Here is a 27840-nt window from a genome sequence, read left to right as displayed (position 1 = left end):
ACATTTATTGATTGTTTCAATAGTAATGTATATTCAGTGTTTATAACCAAGAGGAGCCTTTATAAAATGGAACCATTGTATACATACATTTATAGTCACAATTTTCTGAATCATGCCAGATCAGTTGTTAAAAATCCACCTCTGAATAAGGTGGGTTGTTTTTCTATAGTCTCAAGTATGGATTAATGTATGGATAGACTAACAAGTCAAGCATAGCATGTCCGTCCCCCAATTGACTTTGCATGGACTCAGATTTCTTTATAATACACCCTGCTTAACAGCCTCTTCCTGGAAAGAGTAAGGACATTTTGTTTTGATTTTGGTAGATAATCTTGTGCCGTGGAAGTCAGAAGGGCAAAACGAAGCAGTCATGATGAGAAGCACACCTCAGAATTCAGCACATCCCTTTATCAGGTGGTTTTGGAAAAAAAAAAAACCAAGGTGGAAGAATGGATTTGTATTTGTATGAGACAGACACAGGGTGGAAGAAGTAACCCAGGTGCTCCACTTTTTTTTAACTACAGTATATTCTTAAATTCCTACCATGTTTTTCTCAGCCCTGGTTTTTCACTGGGTGAAATAATATTATATGCACATTACTCGAAAAATAGCTTAAAACTACAGTGTAAATGGTAACTTAACCATATTGGTATGTAATCAAAATTTTATTAAAAAAAGGGGGGGGCATCCTTTTAAAATTTGTGCTGTGTGCAAATTTATTTATGGAAGAAATCCCATTAAATTGTATTTCTTTGTATAGTATATCACATACACACGCGCACACACACACACACACACACACACACACACACACACACATTCATTATTTTACCCAGACAAGTATTTTTGCTATAGCTACTGGAGAAAAAAAAAACATTTATTACATTTTGAGGAGATCAGTAATAAAGTCATGACAGAGCATTTATAAATTGTTCATTTTTCTTTATGGTCTTGGGGAGCAGGAAGAACTGCAGAGAATACGAGACTCTAGTTCTGTCTTCTAAAAACCTCAGACAATATATGGAAATCGGTTTTGTATTATCAGTAGCATATTGCTTGCCTTCTCGAGGGATGAAGGAGAGGCAAGAGGAGAGGAGAGAATTTGAAACTCAAAATTTTAAAAAAATGAATGTAAAGAAAATTTTAATGTAATTGAGAAATATTTAATGAATTAAATTAAAATATATTTAAAAAATAAAAGCCACAGAGACTCTTGACCATCAAAGGATCCGAATGAATACTTCTGGCCTTGTACTCCAGCAATAAGTCTGTTTTTTTCATCCTGACTACAAACCAGTTGGGATAAATCTAGTGTGAATTAGCCATTGGAATTGGAGGGCAACATTCTAATCTCTGCAGAGTCAACTCCCTTCCCAGAACAACTGTTTACCTGAATTAGTTTATTCTAAATCTGGCATGGAAAAAAAGACAGCTTGTGTAATATGCTAAATGGTGGTTTTGAAACAAAGACCCTAGGTTTTGTTTTGAAAATCATAATGATTAGAAAATTGAAAATTCCAGAAAACTGAAATCTGGAAGCCCACATGATTTCTTTTTTTCCCTGTCTTTCCCCTGGTTGAAACATTGAGGCTAATTACAGGAATGGCATCGGCAAGCTATTTCAAGTACATTGCAACAGGGGATCATCAAAGGATCATGAGAATAATCTGCTACTGAAGTGTTATCACCTGAGATGTCCTGAAGAACATCAGCAAGAACCTCTGTGACTTTAGGCAGCATGTCCTGGTAGACAGCACTACTGCTATCTAAAGGTGCACATTCTGCAGGGTCTTCTTGTAGATTGAAAATAAGAGGAAGTTTGTGGTGCTGTTCAGGGCCAAGGCTCCCATCACAGGCTTTTGCACCACCTAGAGAGGAGAAGAAAAATAATCCATTAAATCCTGCTATCATGACTCAGTGTTGCAAAATTCCAGAGATTCGAATGGTGTGTAAGTAGGCCTCAAGTTTTTTAACAAGCATACCAGAACTCATGTGCTGGTGAGTGTTATCCCTTCCAAGTAAGTTCTTAAAAGGCTGTTAATAGAATTGTTTAGTATGCCTTTTGGAATTCCTGTCAACGTGCAGCATCCTCTTGTGAATATCCTCTGGTGGCAAATCCTCATTTATTGAGGGTTCAATTCCAAATATATTTTAAGTGCAGGAAACATCACCAAAATAAGTGTAGAGTTTTCAGTTGTAACATCTCTGAAAAGGACAAAACTCATGTATATGTTTTGGTAGTGGTATCAAACTCAAATGGAAACAGGGGCCAGTAAACCATACATAAACATCCCTGTGGGCTGCATATTGAATTAGAAAAACCACAGTGTTTAATACACTAATGCGTTAAAATCAGGAATTATATTTTAATCTGGTTCAGGCACATTTGGCAGTATTGCAGCCTGAAAGGCACATGTATGGACACCTCTGCTTTAGATAGGCACATCTGAGCATTAGCCTTTATGAAGCTAACAGCTCAGTGGCAAAGGTGGTTAGCTTTACTATTAAGCCAAAGGCTCCATACATCTTGAATGGTTTAATGTATCTGACGTGGAAGTATAACACATCTCTTACTTGCGTGAGTATGAGGTTTTTGAGAATATCATAACCAAGTTCTAACATTAAAGTTTCAACTTAGATGACTTGAGAGAAATACCAGAAATGCTTTTTTGCATTTGCCTCTGTATCCACCAACATACTTTAGGAACAGTCATTTTTGTACTTGATTAAAATTACTTTAAAAGCTCAATGACAGCCCAGATTGGAAGCTAGTTCATGCATCTGAGATTGGACATCCAGACTGATTCAGACCCTGATTCCTAAAGACAATTAATGACTGAACCAAAAAGCACAAAGAGTTCTGTGTGGTTTTCTGTAAATAGACCTCTAAGGGTCTATTTTTCATGCAGGCTATTGTTAAGTAAATGGCACTTTAAATACGTCTCTAGGTTTCTACCTAGTGTTCATCCATTTATAATGTAAGAATAAAATGGAACAACTATAGTGAAAAAATTTCAAGAGCACAAGAAAAAACTCAGAACTTGCTGTGAGATAAGAGCAGAGTAGAAGAATCATACTGAATAATTGTGAATACAGAGAACAAACATGGAGCCCATTAGTAGCCTGTGGTTAAAGGCAACTGAGAGTGAGGGGCACAAGTTGCTTGGGGAGCTGTTGAGTCATTCATCTTTTAAAACCCCAGTTACGAGTCACTTACAGCTTCAGAAGAAATTCTAGTCTAGGAAAATCAATGCAGTAGACATAGGGGACAGAGCTTCTGGGTGTCAACAGAAAGGGGCTGGGAAATGAAATGAATCTTACTACTCTAATAAATGAACTTTCTGTTGAAGGATAGGCTGAAGGAAGTTAGGATAGAAGGAGTGAGTCTTACCAGTGATGTAAAAGGCCTTATATTGCCCTAGACGAACTGTGTCTAGGCCACCATAACTTCCAGCTGCTCCACTGTTTGGGTGAAATAGCACCTAAAAGAGGAACCAGTGACTTAATTGCAGTGACATGTGATGCCATAAGAAAAGCAATGCTCTCCTGTACTTCCCATATACAGAAACTGACCTAATAAGGACTAGCATCCTCACTGGAGCCTCTGAGCAGTTACCCATACATTTAGATATTTTTCTGAGTTGCTCACTGTATGTAAATTACAACTCAGCCATCTGTAGGTGTAGGCTCCACTCACAGTCAGATCAAAGATAGCCCCATAGGTCAGGTTTGCATTAAGAAATTCCTCTTTAGCAGCTTTGTCACAAGTTGTGAACTGTTCACACGGTGACTTCTGATCAGAGAGTCTTTAAAAAAAAAAAGATAATTTGGGCTCCATCTCAGCCTATTTTGGCCCACAGTTACTCACCTTTGACTAAGCCCTGTGCTGTTCATGTTGAGGAAATATTTCCTCATCTGGTCGTAGATGAAAAAAGAAGTAAGTAGAAACAGGAATTTCCCTGTTCCCAAGGGAAGGGTGAAGGATTTAGTGGAATATGTTTATAAATGATCAAGTAGTAGGATGGTAGGTTTGGCTTCTGCATTAAAAGACTTGCCTGGAATGAATCACGACTATATATCGTTGGGAAGGAGCTTATATGATTCAGAGTTTCCATTGGGCTCAAAAATTAGAAACATCTGTTGCAGTGGTAAATCTCTGTTCTACAAAGTTTAGCATGGAGTATAGCTGATTAAAGTTATATGATTACTTAGCATGACGTGTATATTGCACTTGTTACCTTTAATGCTTTCAAGGTAAGGGTCCCAACAAAATACTAATGTTATCTAAGCCCACTTCCGAAAATGAAAATAAACTGAAACTTAAAATGCCTTCATTTATTTCTCCCCTGCAGAGGGCCAGGATAGTGGCCAAAGGAGATATTTCATCCTTCTTTCTTAAAAAGGAGAACCTGGCATTTCAGCAAAGCTAACAATCCCATTCCGGATGTCTTAAGAGATGTGCCTTATGACTAATAGGATGACAAGCATACACATGAACTTTGCGTGAGGACACTTCCCTTCTCAGGAGGCCTGTCTTGAGTTAGAAATTCCTTTTTCTTCCCTGGATGTGTGGAGGGGTACTCTCAGCACCTGCTTAGTCATGTTGGTCATGTGCCTATTGCTCTGTTCTGGAAACTGTGTGAGGAAGTACAGTTAGTTTCAGTAAGTCACTTTGGAACTAGTCCTTGACTTTTAGTCCCAAAGTAGTTTGCCTTTCTCATGTATGTGTTCGTTTATGTCCTGAAAAGGGCAAGAAGTCAATCACCTCCTTCCCCCCATCACCTCCCTCCATTCTACTTGTCATGCTATGAATAGAAAAGGAATATTCAGTACCAGAGACCTTCTTAGAGAGAAGTGATCATTGTGCCTGAAAATAAAATGAGCCCATCTCATTCACATCTGCTTAGCTTAGGATATTCCCAGTCACATTTTTGTGCCCAAGGCAGCCTCCACCTGGGCTGGGCTGCACTGATATTGAACATCTTAGACAACTTATAATCCCTGATACCCCAAAACAAGGAAGTGGTGAGGTTGACACGTACATGTTGACATCCTGGTGTACCATCGTCATGAATGGTAACTTTCAGTTTCAAAATGAGGGGCAAGAAGGCTACATTGACAGCCGTGTACTTTACAGAAACAAGACAGCTGATAGACCTACTTTGTTCTCTGCTGATTAGATGAATGTCTAAAGTATCATATTTAGTTTAGAGCACCACATCTTAAGCACATCTACAAACTGGAGATCAAGAAGCCTCAAAACCAGATCTTATGAAGAACTGAAGAAACTAGATGTATTTAACCTAAAAAAATTGTCTTCAAATATTTAAAAGACTATCATAAGAGTATATTTAGTCTGTTCACAGTGCAGACCTTACAGACATATTTTTGATGTAAGGGCAGCAATGTAGTATAGTGGTTGGAGTGAGAGGGCCTGAAAACAGGAAGACCAGAGTTCTAATCCAGTCTCAGACACTTGCTAATTATGTGACCATGGGCAAGTCGCTCAATCCCTGTCTGCCCTGGTTTCCACAGTTGTAAAATGGGGATGATAATAATAGTACCCACCTTCCAGGGCTGTTGTGAGGATCAAATGCACTTAGCACAGGTCCTGGCACATAGTAGGTGCTTAATGCTTGTTTTCCTCCCCTAATGTAAAAAGAAGCTCTAAGAATTAGAGCTTAACCAATTAGAAAAGGCTGAATTGTAGGGTAGTGAATTCCCCAGTGTTCCGTATTTAAGCACAGTAATTATATGACTAGCTATCACTAATGCTGTAGTAGTCATTGCTCTGCAGGATAGGAGACCTCTGAAGTCCCTTTCAATGCTAAGATTCTAAGAGTCTAAGGAAAGAGTTGAAAGGGCTCTCTCTACTTCCTTATCACCCTGTAGTTATGTCCAGATGGAAAATACACACACATGAGTGTAAGAACAGAAACTGAATATTTTTTTGCAAACTCCTAGAGTTTCAGATCTTTTTTGCCTATGGTTAGCTCAGGTCCAGTAGGGGCTATAATATTTTATTTAGTGTCAATTCCACCCCTGTGTAAACATGAACATGAGGCTCCACTGGAGACTGAGAACCAGAAAACATGGAGAGAAATACCTCCCACCTTAAAACCTGCAGCAAATAAACCCTTCTGCATCCTGTGAGGAGGGAAAGAACAGTGAATTTGGAAGTCAAGACTCTAAATTTCAATTATTCTCCTCTACTTACTACCTATGTGACTTTAGACAAGTTTTCATAGAGATTCAGTTTCCTACTCTGTTGAATGAAGCTGTTAGGGTAACTAATTTCTTAAATTCTCTTCTAACTCTAAAATCCTATATTGCTAACAACCAGATGTATTTTATTTTAGAAGTAAGTATGTGGTGAGTTGGTGAGACAATCAGTTGCTTAACATGCAGAAATGATTTACCTCTCCGAGTCTAGGGATTTCATTTATAAAATGAAGCTTGGATGCAGGAAAGGAAGGTAATTCAAGGACTTTACAAGCCAAAGGGACAGCTAGGGGGCACAACGGATAAAGTGCCTGGAATCAGGAAGGCGCATCTTCCTGAGGTCAACTCTGACCTCAGACGCTACTTTTGTGACCCTGGGCAAGTCACTTCACCCTGGTTTGCCTCAGTTTCCTCATCTATAAAATTAACTAGAAAAGGAAATGGCAAACCTCCCCAGGGTATTTTTGCCAAGAAAACCCTAAATGGGGTCATGAAGAGTTGGATACAACTGAAGCAACTGAATAAGAAGTCATAGAGATAGCTTCTTTGGTTCTTAACTAGGGAGTTGGTCACAGGGGTTTTTATAAATGCAAATATATTCCTTCAGTCAGCTTCCCCTCTCCTTTTTCTTTTGGAGAAAGGAAACTTTGTGGAAATTACTAGGTAATGCTATTAGTAATAATTTTACTGCTACTATAATAGCATCTGTACAGTGCTTTGAGATTTACAACAACAACCTTGTGAAGGTGATGCTGTTGTGCCTATTTTAGAGATGAAGAAACTGAGGCTGAGGGAAGTTAAGTGATTTGCTTGAGGTTAGAGTTAATTATCTATGACAGAATTCAAACTTGAGGCTTCCTGACTTTAATCAAGCTTTTATCCATTTATACTATCTAGATGCCAACAACAATGACATTTCCTGCCTATTTCCCTCACTTTGGTCATTTAAAGACTGATCACTCATTCAATACCTAGCTTCATGAAGATCAAATAGGGTCATTCTCTAGAATCATACATTATTGCTTCAGAAGGCTGGCACTACAAATGGCTAAACACACAACATGTATGGAATTCTGCCTTAAGTATATGTTCTTGAAGGTACATCAGTAGCAGTAGAGAGCTAGGGAAATTAACAAAATAGAATCCCAGATTTCAAAGGGACCTTAGGGACTACCTAATTCAGAGAACTTGAACAAGAATCTCTTAAACAGACTTTAGAAGGGATCATCCTAGAGTCCGGAGGACCTGAATTCAAATCTGTCCTTGGACACTTACTAGCTGTGTGACCCTGGGCAAGTCATTTAACCCCAAATGAGTTCAAAAAGAAAAATGGGTCATTGAGGCTTTTCTTGAAGATCTCCAGTAAGGCAGCTGGCACTCACCCCACACCCCACCCAGAGAGAATCTGATCCAATTTTGGACAGCTCTAATCATTAGGAAGTTTTCCTTACTTCAAGCCTACCCCTGCAACTTCCAGCCACCACCCCTAGAGGATCATGCAGAATGAATCCAATTCCTCTTTCAGATAAGAAGCATTAAAATATTTGAAAACAATGGTCATGGGCCTCCAAGTCTAAAATGAAAAGTCACAGAACAAATCAAAAAACAACCCAAGAAGCCTCAAATGATACAAGTATAACCCAACTTTAAGTAAATTAACGTATGAAATTGTTTAGAATCATAGAATATCATTCATTTCACAAAAGGATTCACTTCAAGGATCCTGAAATTGTGGATGTCCTTAATATACTCAAAATAGGATTCAGATTCTACAAATATAACTTTTCAGATACCTAGTTATTTCATGAAGTGAAGCATCCCTGTAGAGCAAAAGCTGAAGACCATATTTTTCAGGGATAGAAAGTATAGTGGTCACAGGAGGGTGATGTGCACACACACACACACACACACAGTGAATAGTCTCAGACTCAGCAAAAGACTACGTTACTCACCCTATGCCCAGTTTGGGAGTGTCCAAAGAGAACTTCTGATATGTCCAGACCATCAAAATGTCGTCTGGGGGGTAGGCTCACCTTGGCCAAAGATGCTATAGTTGGAAAGATGTCAAGCACACTGCAAGGAAACAGATATTGGACAAGTCACCTTGGCAGAGTCTACTCTTTTTGACTAGGATTTGCAACAAGTCAGAAATCAAGAAAAGAAAATCTAATGATAATCTCATTTGACATGTTCTGCTTTTTTCTCTGTATTTCTGTCCTCCATATGATTTAGACATGTTCTCTGACCTCTAATCTCACATCTCCAATTGCCTTTCAAAAATCTCAAAGAGGATGCACAGTAGACATCTTAAACTCAACATGTACAAAACTGAAATCATTCTTTCCTTCTAAATTCTCACCCACCAACGTCCCTCTAGTGCAGATCTTCATCTCTCTCTCTCTCTCTCTCTCTCTCTCTCTCTCTCTCTCTCTCTCTCTCTCTCTCTCTCTCTCTCTCTCACACACACACACACACACACACACACACACACACACACACACACACACACACACATACACATCCTTTATTCAATCACTACAGTGATTTTCCCAATGTTCAAGTCTCACTACATCACCCCCACTACTCAAGAAGCTTTAGAGGGCTCCCCATCACCTCCAGGATCAAGTGCAAGATCCTCCATTTGGTGCTCGAACTCCTTCATGACCTATCCCTCTCCTATCTTTTCAGTCTTCTTATTCCCTATCTGGTACTCTGATTCAGAGACACTGGCTTCCTTGTTCTATAATAGAATGTTATTCTAGACACTCTGAGCTTTGGGCATTTTTTTCTGACATGTTCCCCATGCCTAGAATGTTCTCCTTCCTCATTCCTACCTACTGGCTTCCTTTAACATATCAACTAAACCCCATCTTTCCCAACCCCTCTTAAGTCTATTACCTTCCCTCTTTTTAACTATTTCCTATTTATCTTGTACATAGCTTATTTGTGTGTATTTGTTTGCTTGTTGTCTCCCTCATTAGACTGTGAACTCCTTGATGGCAGGAACTGTCTTTTGCCTTCTTTTGCATCCTCAGCACTTAGCACAGTGCCTCACACATGGTGGGTACTTAGTAAATGTTTATTCCAATCCCCTTCCCTGTAAGTCTTATAATGTTCAAATGCTCTTTCCCTCATATCCCTGTCCCTGACTAACTTTGTGACTATGGGTAAATCATAAGATTTAGTTGGAGGGGACCTTAGAAATAATCTAGCCTAGCCCCCTTAATTTATGGTTAGGAATATTGAGCCTGGAGAGTTGATGTGACTTGCCTAAGGTCATACAGGCAATAAGGGAGAGTTAAGATTAGATCCTCTCTGATACCCAAGTTAGTACTTTTTCCACTATCCCACACCTTTATGCTTAAAGTTCTGCAAGCTAGGCTTCAGCAAAGCGTGAACTAAGAACTGCTAGAAGAGCAGACTAGTTTTCAAAGAAACAGAGGAACTAGAGACCAAATTGCCAACATTTGCTGGATTATGGAGATAGCAAGGGAGTTCCAGAAAAAAAAATATCTATTTCTGCTTCATTGACTACACTAAAGCCTTTGACTATGTGGATCACAACAAAATGTGGCAAGTCCTCAAAGAGAGGGGAGTACCAGATCATCTTATTTGTTTCCTGAGGAACCTGGGTCAAGAAGCAGCAGCTAGAACCAAACATGAAACAACTGATTGATTTAAGATGGGAAAGGAGTACAATAAGAGTGTCTACTGTCTCCCCATTAATTTAACTTAAATGCAGAATATGTCATGCAAAATGCATGGCTGGATGAATCAAAAGCCAGAATTAAGGTTGCTGGGAGAAATATAAAAAATCTCAGATATGTAGAGGATACCACTCTGATATCAGAAAGTGAAGAATTAAGAAACCTCTTGATGGGGGTGAAAGAGGAGAGTGTAAAAACTGGCCTGAAGCTTAAAATTAAAAAAAAAACAAAACTAAGATCATAGCAACTGGTTCCACCACTTCCTGGAAAATAGGAGAAGAAATGGAAGCAATGTCAGAGTTTATATGCTTGGGCTGAAGGATCATTGCATACAGTGACTACAACCTTGAAATTAAAAAATAAAACACTTGTTCCTTGGAAGGAAAGTTGTGTGTGTGTGTGTGTGTGTTCATCCTTCATTGCCAAAGAAGACCATGCCATCAGAAAAATGATGACATGACTTGCACTTGACTTGGTTTTGAGTGAGGGAGGGCTGTGCAGGTCACCAGTCTCACTTCTCCAGAGCCATCTGAATCCAGTGACCAGATATTCACTGGGATGACTGGAGATGACCCAGGATGAGGCAATTGAGGTTAAATGACTTGCCCAAGGTCATACAGCTAGTGAGTGTCAAGTGTCTGAGGTGAGATTTGGGTCCTCCTGCCTCCTGCACTGGTGCTCTATCCACTGCACCACCCAGCTGCCCAGAAGGAAAGTTATGGTAAATCTGGATAGCATACTAAAAAGCAGAGTTATCATCTTGCTAACAAAACTCTGTATAGACAAAGGTAAGTTTTAAAAGCTAGGTAGTAAATAAAATATGGCTGTGAGAGCTGGACTATAAGGAAAGTTGAAAGCTACAGAATCAATGCTTTCAAATTAAATGGTTGAACAAGTTGTGGTATATGATTGTGATGGAATATTACCGTGCTATCAGAAATGATGAGCTCAACGATCTTAGAAAAACATGTAAAGAAATTATGGTGCTGGAGAAGACCTGAAAGTCCTTTGGACAGCTAGGAAAACAAATCTGTCAATACTTCAAGATATTAATTCAGACTACTCATTGGAAGGACAAATACTGAAGCTGAAGGAAGCTTAAATATTTTGGCCACATAATAAAAAGACAGGACTCATTTTAAAAGACTCTGATATTGGGAAAGATCGAAGGCAAAAGGAGAAGGGGTGGCAGAAGATAAGATGGATAGTGTCACAGAAGCAACAAACATGAACTTGGACAGATTTGGGGAGATAGTGAAGGATAGAAAGGCCTACCACGCAATGCTCCATAGAGTCACAAAGAGTGGGACAGGATTGAACAAATGAATGACAATAGCAACCTACTAGCAAAAATCTCCTTTAGGTTTAATATTTAAACTTACCCAACCAAGGCAAGACATTCACCTAAGAAAAATAACACATCTGTGTGCTGAAGATGTGGGAGATGTGGGAGATGGACAATATGATATGATGACCATGTCTCCCGTCTTATATTTATTTCCCTAGATCTCATATTCAAATGGATTTACATTTTCTGAGCACCTCCAGAATAGTAGGAGGTGTAGAAATATGATGGATGGCAAGAAATGTTTTTAACCTTCAGTTCTAAACTTCAAAATTCTATCTTGAAACTTCTAGTTAATCAGGTTAATTTTTATTTCTCCATTTAATCATATCAGAATCCAAAGCATGTATATCGTTGTAGCCCATAACATTTGTTAGGTGATTTTACTTTATTTTTATATATTAAAAAGTCCTAAAGGCTTCCTGAATTTGAAAGGCAAAAAATATATTCAAAGTACTTTGCAAATTAGACATTTGACACCAGAGTTCAGGCACTTTTATTTTTTTAAATTAGTTTATTTATTTTTAGTTTTCAACATTCACTTTCATAAGTTCAGGCACTTTTATTTTTTAAAAAACAGGGGTAAAGGGAGAAGGGTCTTTTCTACTAAGGCCTACTCAGAAGTGACCTAGTTCAATTCAGTTCAACAAATGTTTGTTGAATGCAACAGATGATACAGGCAAGACAGTGCTAGCTCTGAACATGGGCCTTTTACTTTTTAAAACTGGATGAATTGGGGCAGGGGAGGGGGGAGTTAGGCATAGAAAATACAGCCTAATGTAAATGTGTGAGCTCTCCAAAAAACTGGTAGGAAAGCCAGTGCAACAAAGGTTGCACAAATTGTGGTATATGAATGCAAAGAAATATTATTGTGTCATAAGAAAAAAATAAATACAGAGACCAAAGAAATTTGGGAAGACATAAGAATTGATGCAGAAAAAAGCACAACACAGAGAACAATTCACATAATTATTTCAATAATGTAGATGTTACACCCTTTAGAATCATTTAAAGGTTGGAAGAGACCAACTACAGACCATCTAGTTCAACCCATCCACAAAGAAATCTTCACTATAATATACCTGACAAATGGTCAGCCACCTCTGGTTGAAGACTTTTAAGACCTGTGCATATCCTTTGACCCAGCAATATCACTTCTGCATCTATATCCCAAAGAGATCATAAAAATGGGGAAAGGACCCACAAGTGCAAAAAACATTTCTAGCAGCTCTTTTTGTGGTGGCCAAGAATTAGAAATTGAGGGGATGCTCATCAATTGAGGAATGGCTGAACAAGTTGTGGTATATGGATATAATGGAATACTATTTATTGTTCTATAAGAAATGATGAGCAGGCAGACTTCAGAAAAACTTGGAAAGCCTTACACAAATTGATGCTCAGTGAAGTGAGCAGAACCAGGAGAACATTGGACATAGTAACAGCCACATTACTCAATGACTAACTTTGATAAACTTAGCTCTTCTCAGCAATGTAAGGACCTAAGACAACTCCAAAAGACTCATGGTGGAAAATGCTCTCCACATTCAGAGAAAGAACTTTGGAGTCTGAATGGTGATGGAAGCATATTATTTGCTCTCTATTTTATGTTGTTTTATTTTGTTTCTTCTTTTTCGTGGCTCCTCCCATTGTTTCTAATTCTTCTTTACAACATGACTAATGTGAAAATGTGTTGAATTTGAATGTATATATAGAGCCTATTTCAAATGGTACACCATCTTGGGGAGGGGGAAGGGGAGGAAGGGGGAGAAAACTTAAAACTCAAAATTTTATGGAAGGAAACATTGAATACTAAAAATAAATAAAGTAATTTTTAAAAAGGGAAAAAAAGACTTCCAAGGATTAGGAGCCCACCAGCTCTGGAGGCAAGTCATTCCATTTTTAGACAGCTTGAATTCTTAGGAAGTTTTTCTTGACATCAAATCAAAATTAACTCTTCTGCCCATTATTCCTGCTTCTCTGAGGTCAAACAGAAATGGTCAAATTATGGCCCTCCATATGATGACCCTTACAATGCTGAATCACATGTAGCATATCTCCCCTGTGGCACCTTTTCTCTGAGGACACTAAACATGCTCCCTCAGTTCCTTCAACTGATCTGTGTCATGAACTGAAGGCCTTTCACTCTCCTGGCTGCCCTCCTTTGGACACTGCAACTTGTCTATGTGGTTTCTCCAGATGACGTTTAAGGGCAGAGTACAATGGGACTGGATTCTCATTTCCCAATTCCTGGAAGTTATTCCCCTAATGCAGTCCAGTATTGAATTAACCTTTTGGGCAGCCACATTAGAGTGATGACTCATTGAGTTTGTAATCCACTAAAACTCCATATCCTTTTCAGAGCAACTGCTATCTCTCCATGCTTTTGTCAGGTTTTTTTTGGCCCAAATGCAATACTTTACATTTACCTCTATTGAATTTCATCTTATTCAGCCTAATGCTCTATACTGTTAAGAACCTTTTGTCAACAGGCATTTTTTAAGCATTTGCTTTGTGTCAGGCACTCTGTTAAACACTGGGGACACAGAGAAAGGCAAAAACAGGATCCTTGACCTCCAAGAGATCACATTTTAATAGAGATAACATGCAAACAACTATGGGATGTGAGGAATGAGTGAGACACTGAGGGAAGAAGATAAGGAGCTCCGCTGTTCACCCCTGCCAGGCTTCAACCACAACACTACGGGGAATAAAAGGGCAAAGAATTCTATGACTCCAGGGTCAGGAGTGTGTGATCTGGGATGAATCTAAACCAAGCATATAAAGGAGCTTCCATTCACTGTTCTGTGAAGACAGAACCTGAGGCATTTTACACTCCCATCCTCTGCCCCCTTTCTTCTACCATCTTGTTCTCTCTCTCAAGGGAATAATGCAGATTCTGGTTTTACTTATCTGTGTTCATTAATAGTCTAACAGTTCACTAATAGTCTTTCTGTTTTCCCACTTACTTTTTAAAAATGGATTTTTCCCTAACACTGTATGGACTTTATTATTGTAATGACTGTGTGTGTATCCTTGGGGACAAATAGGTATTGAGGTACCCAGGGAGAGAGATGTTCATAATTATTGAGAATATTACCAGGATGAGAGCTCAGAGATAAACTTTAAAGAGAATTTTTTGATTCATCTTTTATAGCATCCCAAAAGCAGAGGGGATATATAAATTAAGACCAATACCTAGATCCAATGAAGCAAAGTCAATCCTGTTTGGAGAAAGAATTTCAAGCTGACTGGTTAGTTGTTTTTTTGTTTTGTTTTGTTTTTTTAGGAAATTGTCTCAAGGAACCTTTTATTATTTTTCCCAGACAGATCTAGAATGAACCCACCCTTCTCCAACCCCCAAAGGGCAAGACAAAGGAAGCTGATTAAAGAGAAAGCACCTGAAGGGTAGGTGCTAGAGGCCATGAGGGCTATGATCAACCAAGAAAGAATAACTAGCTCCCTTCCTCAGCCAAACACCTTCTGTCACTGTGAAACATTATTTTTATAGTAATCATTATCTTGGAGACTCTGAGCTTCCCCCCTCTGGATTCTCATCTCCCAGTTACTGACAGCTATTCTCTTACCAATGCAGCCCAGGACTCAGTTGACCTTTTGGGCAGCCACATTAGAGTGATGACTCACACCGTGTTTGCAATCCACTAAAACCCCAGATCCTTTTCAAAACACACTTTCTTCCAAAGTTCAGTTTCCTCTTCAGGTCATCAAGAGAGAATCTAAAGAGTCTATTCCTGTTCATTGTGTAGCTCAGACAGGTCTGGGAAAATGTTGATTCTTCCTTATAGTCAAGACTGGTGACATGGACATTGATGTCTCTTTGACCAAGATTAAGTGTCTTAAGTCATGTACCCCAAAACCCTCATTTTAATATAGCCCACCTCCCAGTGTGTTGACCAATCAGAGTTGATTGGCACCCCTTGGGAATACCTACTCTTTGAAGGGCATATCACTCTGTACCCCCAAATCAAGCCAGTTCTGGATTGGTTCCCTTGGGTGGGGACCAGTTCTGGATTACAACTCTCATGCAGTGCATGTGTGTCACCAGCTTGAGAGAAATTAAAAATAAAGACACAACCTAATTTTGTCTCTTTCTTAGAACAAACTCTGCAAGACTGACCCCACTGACAGACAAAGAAAAACATCTGAAGACATGAGAACTCTGATCTATGTGATAACTAATCATCACTTCAAAAGACTGATGTTAAATCATCCCTTCTCTCCTTTCTTGGCAGAGGAGTGATAGACTATAAATATAGAATGAAGCTTACCTTATCAGATACGGCCAATGGATTAGGTTATTTTTCTTAACTGGGTTTCTTTTTTACAAGGAAAGGCTCTGTGGGGGACTAGAGGTGGAGTGGGGGGTGGACAACCATTGGGAAGAAACAGTGATACAAGAAAGACATCAAAAAATAGCATTTTAAAAATGTGCAACTTCTTTCTCCTTTTCCATGCCTCTGAGAATAGGTTAAATAAATCAAGTTCTTTCCTTAAAATAAGCAGTATCTGGTTTGGGCCAGGCTGTTCTATTTGGCTGCCCAATAGATCATTCCATTTAACGTACATTTATTATGTATCCACTATGTGCAAGAAATTATGATGGGCATACAAGAAGGGGAAGACAAAAAAGTACACATCTCCTGACCTCAAGGAGTTTACAGTTGAGTAAGTACAAGTATGACCTTTTCATGAGAAATTACAGTGATTTCCTTTTAGTCCTAGGCCCAGACTAAAGGAAATAGAAAATATCGGCATGTATCAGTCTTTGCCAAAACTGCGAAATTATTATCTAAAATCATCTCACACTCCTTTCAGTGACTTTGCTGGGGTGCTTTTAAACAGTTTGAGGGTTAGTCCATCTCTTTTAGATATGATGCAAACTGCCTCATCAAAGTACAGATTGGTTTAAGACCACTGAATGCCTTTTGGGGAAACACAAATTTAGAGCTGAAAGGATCCTTGGAACTCATACAAAGTCCACTCTTCATTTTACAGATGAAGGAACTGAGAAGCAAAGGCATTCAGTGACATGACAAAGATTACATGGATATTCAGTTGCAAAGCTAGGATTTTCACCCAAGTCTTCTAATTCTAGAGCCACTGCTCTTTTTATTATACCCCATTAACGGGAGTTTCATCTGAGTACTCTTGACAAAGGTAACTTGGTAACAGTGTCTATTTTAATTTTGCCCTTGTTGTGTGTGTATGTGGTTTGTCCTTCATTCTCAGAGGACCTGCAAGTGAACTGCATTACAGTGAGGGAGGGCTGAAGGCTTTTTTTTTACCATCTAATTCAGGGGAATTTTGGTTCAAATTGATGAAAAGTTTGACATGTATTTTTAAATAAATTTTAATTTAATAAATAAATTTAACAAATAAATAATTTGATTAAATAAATTGCAAATAATTTAAAATAAATAAATATATTTAAATAAATTTTTCTAATTTCAGAGTCACAACAACCAGTAGATAAAATGCTGCCAAGTAGAAGTCTAAATTTTCTTTAATGAATAGGTATCAGTTAGAATATACTATTACTATCATCGCAGTCATAATTCTATTGTAAAAAAGCATGATTCCAGTGACACATATTGTTGGAGTTTGCTTTACAGGATAGAAATAAATAGGCATTTTTTTAAAAGGTACTTGGGTTGACATTCAGTCATATTACTGAATTACAAATTCAAGTTGCAAAGAGACAAATTTAACATGGAAATACGTTTTACAGGATTGCACGTAGATAACCTACATCAAATTGCTTACTCTCTTAGGGAGAAAGGAAGAGAAGAGAGAGGAGAGGACAGGAGGGAGAAAATTTGAAACTCAATTTTTTTTTTTTAAATGATTGTTAAAGGGGCCTTGAGGCATCAAAGTGGATAGAGCACTGGCCCTGGAGTTGGGAGGGTCTGAGTTCAAATTCAGCCTCAGATACTTATAAGGTTTGTGACTCTGGGCAAGTCACTTAACCCCCAATTGCCTCCAAAAATTTAAAAAAAAAATGGTTTTTTAAAATTGTCTTTACATGTAATTGGAAAAAAATAAAATAATATTTTTTTTTATAAAGAGACAGAGTTAGGTTTTCTATAAGGAAAAACTTCTAAACTATTAGAGCCATCCCAAAGTAAGACAAGCTGTCTTAGGATACAGTTCCCTTTCACCAGAGATTTTTTGGCAGAGACTGGATTACCCCTTTGAGGGAATATTGTAGAAGGCCTTCTTATTTAGGGCCCAAGTAGGTTCTATGACCATTCTACTTCTGAGGGTCTATAATTTTGTGTACCTTTAATGATCCAGCCCTACTTGATGCTTAGGACACTAGAATTTCCCAAGCCCCTTTGTATTAGCCAGGTTTTATGTCTATTGATTTGTTAATTTCATTAGCATTAGATTATGTTTAATTAGCATATCAAATTAAGTACTAAAAAACACTTTGCCTTCTTAAATGGGTCCCATTCCTTGGAAAATTATGAAAAAAAAGTATCTTTGGCACCCTTCCACTTGATGAAGTAGAAAAAGTCAAGGATTTGGGCTCAAATTCTGATTTTACCATTGTTACCATGAGACTATCGGCCATTCACTTAGCATCTCTGACCCTCAGTTCTTTGATCTGTGAAACAAAGGGGATTGGTCCAATGATTACCAGATGCCTTGTTCTAAAATACTGCTGACTTCCCTGAGACTCTATGTCCCCAACCATGTCTACCCTTCTCAAGCAGTATCCCATGCTCTAAAGCAGAGTATCGCAAAGTGGGCCATACTGCCCCCTGGAGCATGCTGGACCAATCCAAGGGAGTGGTAGTAGCAATTGTCCAGAAGTTCGGCATGCATCAGCAGGAATATATGCATGTAATAACTTGTTTACAATACAATACTATATGGTTATATGATGACATAATATCGAGTCATCAAAATTTCAATGCAGAAAAACCCACAAATTTACAATAAATTATTAAATATAAGATGCAGCATCCTATATTTATATTTTTTGAAATGATGCAAATTTAAAAAAAAAAACATTAAAGGGTTAAAGGAAGTAGATTTCCAGTGGGGTGCTGAATAATTTTTTTACAGGGAGAAATAGACCCGAAAGTTTGGGAACCTCTGCTCTAAAGCTACCGTTCCTTTCTATATGGCATCAAAGCTGCAGCTAGCTGGCTCAGCAGCCCAATGAGTAAAGAAGAAAGTTTCTTGACATCTATTTGAAAATCTACAATGGCAAGTCAGTTTTAGTTTCCCACCTTAACAAAGCAGTGCTGGTAACATTGGCTGGCACTCTGTTAGGCCAGTAAGCTATAGCTGGTACACGGTGCCCTCCTTCCCATGTGGTCTGCTTGGCTGAGCTTCCCCCTGCAAAGAAAAGTTGGAGGTCATTCATTAGCTTATGACTGCAACCTAAAAATGCGTCTCTTCAGCCATGGGTTTGTGATTAGCAGACTGCTCTGATAAGCTAAGAATTTCCAAGGGTTAAAATAAAAGAGCCATTTTGAATCACTAAGGTATAGTTACCCAGTTCAATGGAACCCAGGAGGCTGAAATAAATGAAATTGTGTTTTACAGATTAGTCTTAAAGATAAACAGAATTATCTACGAATATTCCCCTCAATCTCATCCTCAATGGAGAGACCAAAATTTCAATAGTTAACGTACAAAGCACCCTTCCAAGCCAAACACTGTACACAGTTCACACATAACTTAGTCATATATCCCTATGATTTTCTAGACGGAATAATGAAAACAATTATGCTGACTGGGAGGAAAGGAAAAAAGAGATGTGTTGATCTGTAGTCGTATTAGTGCAAACTGAACTTCTGATGCTCCAGGCCAAGGACAACATACAGGAAATTCTCTAAATTCTTTGTTCTTTCTCATAAGCATCTTTGGAGAACCCCAGATACTTTTTTGCCTTTTTTTAAAACCAAAAATCTCAGTTCTACCTTGTATAAGAGGAGCTAAAGCCTTTTCAGATCTCGCTGGTCAAATCTATTTAGGAAGGGCCAGGGATGGAGTCAGTGTAGCAATAATAATTAACCTCTGTGTCTTTCTAATCACTCGTTTATCTACCTGGAAAAATGGAATGGGTTTGGAATCGAAAATATTGAAAAACAGCAAAACCCAGAGTTCTGGTAATTATTGGACAAATAGTCCTTACAGGGTTAATGACCTAGGATAGTCTAGCCTTCAGAGATTAAAATCCGGTGGTATATAGAGAGAGGTCATCCTAATTATAAGGAGGTTGCCCAGGGAGAGGGTTTAATCCAAAGAAAAGGATTAGTGCAAAAGCACTAGGTACTTAGGAATGTGTCTGCTTTTTTTGTTTTAAAGAAATTGGTACCTGGGGCTGAGAATCTTTTGCAACAGTCTCAGAACCCAGAACGCTGAAGGGGAAAAGATAGTTCACTTCATTGGGGGAGGGGGATGGAGAACGAGGGAGAGCCACGATTTATTTCTCCTAAGGAAGGATTTTTGTCGACCCATTACTGCTGCTCTTCTAAAGGAACTAGATTTGGTTTTTTTGTTGTTTTTTTAAAGGCTCAGGATTCTGCAGTAAAAAGTTATTGTAGTGCCACACTTCTCAAAGGAAGAAATAATACTGTAGCCAAGGGCTTCTGTGGAAATTCTATAACTGTATGCCCAATGGGACCATGCCCGGCAACATCTGGCACAGACTGCGTCAGTAATAAAGAATAGTCTAATGGAGCCACATCTGCTATTGACCACACATCCAGCAGAGCAGTGGCTATGGTTGAGCCCAGCAGAGCAACATCCAGTGGAAGCTGCATGATAAGCAGAAGCCAGTGGAGAACAGGTCCAATAAGTACAAAGCAATGACATCTCTAGAAGAAAGAAGCAGATTTTGTTACTACTTCGTTAAAATTAAATCATAAATTGAAAAATCCTCTGGCTAACAGAAATTCCCATCTTTATTCTTCCTTATATATTAAAATGTTTATATTTGCTGATAAGTTAACAACTAAAAAGATCAATAATAAGAATCATTAGTAATTAAGTTAATAATTAATTAATAATTGAGAACATTTAAGTTTTTTAAAGGCAGTATCCAAAAAAACCCAAAAACAAGGCAGGAGTCTTAAAGCATCAGAGATGTGAGTCCTCCTCAGCCACAGGTATTCCCTCCATGGGTCCTCCTCACTGCACGGAACCTGACTACACATGTACCCCCTCTCCACACGTTTTCTAGGAGTGTCCAATCTTCATGGGGATGTATGTCTCTTATCATACCACTTGGTGGCACCATAGTGCACAAGTATTGTTCCTGGAGTCAGGAAGTTTGAAGTTCAAATACTACTTCAGACACTTAAGAGCTGCATGACCCTAGGCAAGTCACTTAATCTCCACCTGCCTCAGTTTCCTCAATTGTAAAATGGGGATAATAACAGCTCCTAAATCCCAGGGTTGATGTGAGGATCAGATAAGATAACATTTGCAAAGGACTTAACACAGTGCCTGGTACACAGTAGGTGCCACATGCTAAACAAGCTTTTATCTGTTCCTTACTCCCATACCATTTCTTTAAATAGTTTTGCTTTGAACTGGGAAAATAGCATACTAGATGACTACAACAATTTAAAGGGAAGAAACAATAAAATGAACCTGAATCTTGCATAATCATAATGACCAAGTGTGGCTCTGAAAAAAAAATTGAGAAAATATACTTACCTCCTTTCGTTGCAGAGATGGGAAACCATGGGTATGGAATATCGAATGTGCTATCAGGTATGGTTAACGTGTGATTGTTTTTGCTGAGCTGAATTTTTTCTCATTTTTTAATTTTTGTTACAAGGAGTGGCTCACTGGCTAGCATAAGAGGAAGGATATACTTGGAAATGAATATGAGGCAAAAACAGAATGTTGCAGATATGGGCACAGCTTAGATTAGGCAATATGGCCAAAGTACTCTGGAGGAGACCTCATTCTGGATTTCCTAAATCTCTTTCAGAGACTGAATCTCTAGCAGATGACCCCAACCCAGACAGATTCAAAGGCATCACCAACAACCTGTAAATACTAATTCACCCAGCAGCAAGCACATCCTTCCCTGCCTGCCTTCCCATCCTCCCACTGGATGGAAAGCCCAGGATGCAGAATGTTGCTTCCCAGTGGGAAAGGTTATGCAACAACCTGATAGCATAAATTATAAACTGTCAAGGTCTCCTAGGCGCAGCAGGATGCCAAAAACACAAACACAACAAGAATGCTTCCTCATCACTGGGAGATGGAGAGAGGGGGAGGGGAGGCACAGCAACTCTGCTCTTCAGATTAAGCCAAAGAAGCAGACAGAGGGGCATTCATCTTGGGGAAAAAACAAGTCGTCACTTCCACACTAAATAGGAAATTAGGTCTGGGGGTATTGTCAGGAAGGGGAGGAGTGGTGACTCCTAGGACCCTGAATCTAAGTCATAGGCTGCATGGGATTATTATGTATTTAGAGATCTGGGGATGTGTGTGTGTGTGTGTGTATGTCTGTATATGTGTGTGTGTGTGAGAGAGAGAGAGAGAGAGAGAGACAGACAGACAGACAGACAGACAGACCCCTCTGGCAGCATGGTAAAACCTATGGACCTCTTCTAAGAAAATTTTTAAACGCATAAAATAAAAATGCATTAGTTTACAAAGGAAACCAATTGTACTGAACCATAGTTTTCAAAATATTTTTTAAGCAAAAGTTCACAGAACGCAGGCTAAAAGCCCCTGTATCTTTGAGGTCATCTAACGCCATCCCCTCATTTCTCAGCTGAGGACACTAGTTCAGAAAGATGCCTCAAATTGGCCAATGCAACAAAATGCCCAGAAGAACCCCCTTCCTCAGACAGCTCTCCAGAGGCTCCTAGCCTGTAACTGGGGCTTGTTGAGGATTGAGGGGGATGTTGTCCTTTTGCATTCTGCCCTTTGACGGGAGAAAGGCAGTGTCCCGAGCCCCTCCCCCTTAATCTATTCTAGTTAATGAGAAGCAAAGGAAAGAACGTGATCCAGCCCCCTTATCCCTCTCACAAGCATCAGCACCAAGCTGAGCATCCCCACCAAGAGACAACAAAGTGAAAGGAGGACTCCTGCCTCATCAGATCAGTTGTCCTCTGTGGCTTCCTCATCAGGGAGCAAAAAGGGAGCACAAGGCGGGGGGGGGGGGGGGGGGGGGGCTTATGAATAGCAGTTCTCAGTGTGATGCAACAGGTTGGTTTTGAGAAGAGGCTGCATTGTAATACTACTTCCTGTGTGTCCTTTATGATTGTAAAAACATCAACCATGTTCAGTCACCTTTTCATCTGATCTAAAAGAGTTTTTCTAAGCAGGATCCCCCACAACAAGAAATGCCTAAATTTAAATGAAAGTGAAACTGAGTCTACACCCCTGACTGAAACAAGGCGCCCAAGATTCAGTCTCTAATTCTACAATGAACTTACTCAACTCAAATTCTTTATACTTTCTCAGGTGTCTAAAATCCACATAGTTAAAAATAACTTGGGCTATGAATATGCATCACATTTTTTAATTTTCCTTTTTTCCTATTATCAATATTTTTGTTAAAAAAAAAAAGCTTGATGAGGAATATAATTTGAGTTACTTTCAAATTTGTAACTTGGAAAAAAAATTCCTAATTTGGTTTTGTTATGGAATTATCTCCTCTCTACCTCTCTCAATTCTCCACTAACTTCCTTTACCTCCTACAGTCATCTAGAACAATGGTTGGCAATGTGTGGTCTGGGGATTCCTGGGGACTTTCAAGATCCTTTCAGGGAGTCTACAAGGTTAAATTTTTTCATAATAATTCTAACATGTTTTAATTTCTAATGTGGTAAATATCAATAGATATAACCCCCATAAGCAAAAGCTCTTTGGGGGTTCCCCAATAATTAAGAGGAAAAACGAGTTCTGAGACCCCAAAACGTTGAGAATGCCAATTGAGGGCAGGCTTTCACAATGAGATGATTGTGGATCATTTCAGTTAGAGAAATGAGAGGTAGCATAGTATCATGGAGAGAAAACTGGATCTGGGGGTCAGAGGACCTAGCTTCTAGGAGAGGGATGAGAGGAGAGAAGTAGGGGAGATAGGGAGAGAAGTGGAGAGAGAGAGAGGGAGAGAGAGAGAGAGAGAGAGAAGAAAAGAAAGGAAGGAAGGAAAGAAAGAAAGAAGGAAAGAAGGAAAGAAAGGAAGGAAGGAAGGAAGGAAGGAAGGAAGGAAGGAAGGAAGGAAGGAAGGAAGGAAGGAAGGAAGAAAGAAAGAGAAAGGAAGGAAGGAAGAAAGAAAAGAAGAAAGAAAGGAAGAAAAGAAGGAAGGATGGAAGGAAGGAAGAAAGAAAGAAAGAAAGAAAGAAAGAAAGAAAGAAAGAAAGAAAGAAAGAAAGAAAGAAAGAAAGAAAGGAAGGAAGGAAGGAAGGAAGGAAGGAAGGAAGGAAGGAAGGAAGGAAGGAAGGAAGAAAGGAAGGAAGAAAGAAAAGAAGAAAGAAAGGAAGAAAAGAAGGAAGGAAGGAAGGAAGGAAGGAAAGAAGAAAAAGGAAGGAAGAAAAAGAAAGAAAGAAAAAGTTTCATAGGAGCTATTTGAAGAGACAGGAGAACCAGCTTCTTCCAGTTAAGCTACTAACTAGCTGTGCGTGAGTTATTTCAACTCTGGGTCACAATGTCCTCACCTGTAAAGCAAGGGCTTTGGACCAGTTGATCTCGGATCTACCTTCTTATTTTAAATCTTGAGTTCAAAGGGTTGATTTGAATCTGTAGGTGCTGTCCTTTCTGACAAAAGTCTACTGAAAAGGAGCAGGATAGCATCTGGTCCTCAAGAGGAGAGGTAACATTCCAGCCCTCCCCAAAGTCACACAGTGCACATCCCAAAGGACACATTATGAGGGACACAGTGTGGAAGTGGGCACTCAATAAAATGACAAAAAGCATGTGATCTCTGTAGTTCAAACCCAAAATGTAACATTCAAAGTCCAGACTCCAGGAAACTGTTGTGTCTGTGTATGTGAGCCAAGATATTTTTTCTCCTAAGGTTCTTGTCCACTCCCCCCCATTACCACCCCCCACCTCTTTCTTATTATGTAAAGCACACTCTTGGAGGGGAGGAACAGGCCTTCCTGTAACTTTAGAAGGGGCCAGGATGTTATATTATACTAAGGAAATTTTTCTTCACAGCCAAAAAGGAAGAGGTGTAGAGGAGCAGTCATCCTGGGCAACAGCACTAGCTGTGTGATCTTGGGCAAGCTGTTTCCCCCTCTCTGAACCCCAGTGCCCTTAGCAGTAAAACCAGAGGGTTAGACTTAATGTTCACTAAGGTCACTCACTTCCAGATCCAAAAGCCTATTAACTCTGATATCTCTGGATGCTTGGCTGCCGCATTTCACATTGTGGTTATTTATAACTTCTGCTCTGTAGGTGAGAGCCTTGTGCTAATGAGAACAGTAGGGTAGGCACAGTACAATCACTCAGCAGGTCAGTTAGTTTCAAAAACAGAAAAAAACCTTCCATGGGCACAGACCACTTCCTCCAAACCTAACTAGATGTTTCAAAAATGCATCAAAAAAGGGACCAACTGAGAGATCATATGCCCTACAGATTGTCTCTCTTCTCCCCATCCTCTCTGTGGAGTATAAGGTCCCTGAAGGAAGAAGACTGTCATTTTGATTTTTGTATCTCCAGGGGCGAAGCAAAGTGCCTTGCATTTAGTAGGTTCTTCCATATTTGTTGAATTGAATTGGTAGTTCGGTTGCCCTTAGGTAGGTTCCTACCCTCACATAGGAAGATTCTCACTGTGCATGCTCCTTACTTGGAACACCAAAGGAACCTGTTTCTTTGTAAACATCTATGCTGCTGAATGCTAAAACTAATAAACAAAGAACCCTCAACTTGAGATTCTCTAGGCTCCCTTCTTTCTAATTTCTTGCCCACCACCCCTTATTGGTTTTCCACTGGAACATCAAAGAAATATACTCACTAGTCCTATCCCACAGGGGTCAGAGAATGTCCATAATTAAGTTGTAACATAGCAAGAATCATAATTATGGGCAGAGGAGAAAGTACTCATACCACCATAACAAACATATGTCTGCCTATTCTACCATCTCTCAGTCCTTTGCCTACACCAATTTACCCTAGGTACAAGACCAAAAATCAAAATTCAGAACTGGAAGAGGCTTTAGATATCATTTCTTCTGACCTCCTCACTTTACCAATGGAGAAAGAGTTCCAGGGAAGGTAAGTAATTTGCTCAAAGTCCAAACAGAATCAGGACTCCAATAAACTGCTAGCCTATGGATTCTTCCATTATGCCACATTATCTTAGTCCTAATAACTACAAAACAAACTAAAAAGCCTTAATTTGAACAAGAGGATTCATCTAGATCAGAGTTTTAACACCAAAGAGCATTTTATTTTTGCTCTCAGCCATAGAGTTTAGAATCATTCTATTTCCTATTTAGACAGCCATTTTACCATTGAAATTAGTATAGCATCCCCTAAGGAATACTCAAACTAGCGTTCATACTCAATGGCCAGAGTTGCAACAGGCAACGGCTACCACAGGTTCTAGGAGCAATCCTTTGAGCCTACACTCCTAATGCCATAGCTAATCAGCCCCCACCTGTATGTTTCCCATAAATGATATGCCATTAGACTCAATTACCTCTTAACAAAGGTATTTGCTGGAATGACAGAATTCAATATTGATAAAGCATTTCCTATATAAACCAAAAAGGTACACAGCATACATAGATAGGAAGAATAGGTTTGTACTTAAGAAAGTATGATGGCAGTGGGACACATTTTAGCATACCTACATGGCAAAGGTAATTCACAACTTCTGGAAATATAGAACCTGGTCATTCTTTTTGTCTTTATTAAGACCTCAGGTAGCTCCCCTTGGGTACATGATCTCTGTTGTTCATATGCTCAGCTGAGCTTCTAAGGTCTGCTTTTGTCCATAGCTGTCTCCTTTCAATACTGTCAGACTGTGTACATACATACATACGTACATATATATATATATATATATATATATACACACACATAGATAGAGAGATAGATAGGTAGATAGATAGATAGATAGATAGATAGATAGATAGATAGATAGATAGATAGATAGATAGATGATAGATATCTGTTCTCTCTGCTAGATTGTCTCCTACTGATCAAATAGCTCTTTTTCAAAGGGACATGACCAATAGGGGGTGGGGAGAGAATAGAGGAAATTGCCTCCTCTTCACCAATAGTGAATACCTCTCTCAGAAGCCTAGTTCTTCTTCTGCTTCACGATCTCAGCTTTGAAGTGCCTACAGAGCTAATAACTCAACTTTTTTATGACCCTGAAAAGTAAGGACAGTTTTCTGCTCAACCATTCAAGGGATTTATTTGAACCTTGGAAAGGTATGGTCACAATTTTACAGTTAGTTTTAATACCTCTTTGCCACATTAAAACTTCATCAACTATAATTAGATCCTATGACCACATCATACACTAAGAGGTTGTCTAGGGACATACCTTCACAAGGTGCTGGGTGGTAAGGGTAAATAGGTTCAGGGTTTTAAAGTGTGCTCAAGGATCATCAAAAGTGTACTACACTTTTAAATCCCTGTGGATTTACAATCAATTCTTGATTATCTGCTTTGTAATTCTCATAACATATATTACGGGATCACAGGAGGAGAGAAAGCAAGAAACTCTGTAGAATTCAGAGAAAGGAAAGATGAAGAACTTATCATGGATCAGTCTAATCATGAAAGGCATTATGAAATAGGAGAGATTATAGCTGGGCTTTTCAGGATGAGTAAGATTTACATCAGCTAGGGTTAGGAAACAATGCAAAAGAAAGAATTGTGAAAGACCAAATGCAAAAGCAGAAAAGCTGAAGGCTCTGTTTGGGACCAGTCTGGCTGAAACGGAAGGCTTGGTTCACATAAAAGACAATGTTAGAAAAGTCAGTTAAGAACTAGATGTTTCTTCTCCTTCTAGGATTGGGAAGTTGATCAGTATTTCTACCACCATTTTACTAGGGCAAGAGTGATAATTCTGAGAGCAGAATGTGAATTGCCATTTCAGGGACAGGAATCCCAGCTTCCCAGTGTAAGCTATCACACTAAATCCCAGCTGAATTCCTTTCTGAAGACCTACTCCCTACCTCTGTTAGTTTGCCATAGTCCAGCGAAGGGTCCCACATTTCCTGCCAGCTCACACTTCTGAGACCATGGGCCATTGTCCCCTGGAAGCAGACAAAGCAGGATGTAATAGTTGAAACAACTCGTGACAATCATTCATGTCATCCCAGTTCAAATAGAAGTCAAAATCTGTACTTTTGTTACTTAAAGCACTGAGTGGTCTTCATAAGTAGTCAGCAGATAATCTGACTACAACCACATGGTGTTAATGGTGTCAACACTGGATAATGGTAACAACACTGGATATTCTCATAGTTTTTTACAGTTTTCAAAGTTATGCAACACACATATATGTGTATATATGCATATATATGGTATATGCCTTCCCTATATGTATACATATTCATATTTACTCACTATATAATATATACATTTGTTGTTGATGAG

General features: G+C 39.0%; 2 protein-coding genes across 11 annotated transcripts in view; one reads left to right on the top strand and one right to left on the bottom strand.

Moving 5' to 3' along the window:
- WIPI1 (WD repeat domain, phosphoinositide interacting 1) overlaps positions 1-1217 on the top strand; it is a 52861-nt gene extending 51644 nt beyond the window's left edge. Inside the window, exon 13 of the mRNA XM_072645505.1 lies at positions 327-1217. Coding sequence (XP_072501606.1) covers positions 327-374 — 48 coding nt within the window. The 3' untranslated portion in view covers positions 375-1217. The remainder of the gene's footprint in view (positions 1-326) is intronic.
- The window catches only part of ARSG (arylsulfatase G), a 188534-nt gene continuing 161550 nt past the window's right edge, over positions 857-27840 (bottom strand). For all 10 annotated transcript variants that reach the window (XM_072645498.1, XM_072645504.1, XM_072645502.1 and 7 more), the window contains 5 exons: positions 27417-27497; positions 18531-18639; positions 8175-8295; positions 3392-3482; positions 857-1868 (listed from right to left, as the gene is read on the bottom strand). In XM_072645498.1, the coding sequence (XP_072501599.1) occupies positions 1591-1868; positions 3392-3482; positions 8175-8295; positions 18531-18639; positions 27417-27497 (680 nt within the window). In that variant the 3' untranslated portion in view covers positions 857-1590. The remainder of the gene's footprint in view (positions 1869-3391; positions 3483-8174; positions 8296-18530; positions 18640-27416; positions 27498-27840) is intronic.

This window comes from Notamacropus eugenii, chromosome 2, assembly GCF_028372415.1.
Source record: "Notamacropus eugenii isolate mMacEug1 chromosome 2, mMacEug1.pri_v2, whole genome shotgun sequence".
NCBI classification, from domain to species: domain Eukaryota; kingdom Metazoa; phylum Chordata; class Mammalia; order Diprotodontia; family Macropodidae; genus Notamacropus; species Notamacropus eugenii.
This window is presented reverse-complemented; position numbering and strand designations above follow the sequence as displayed.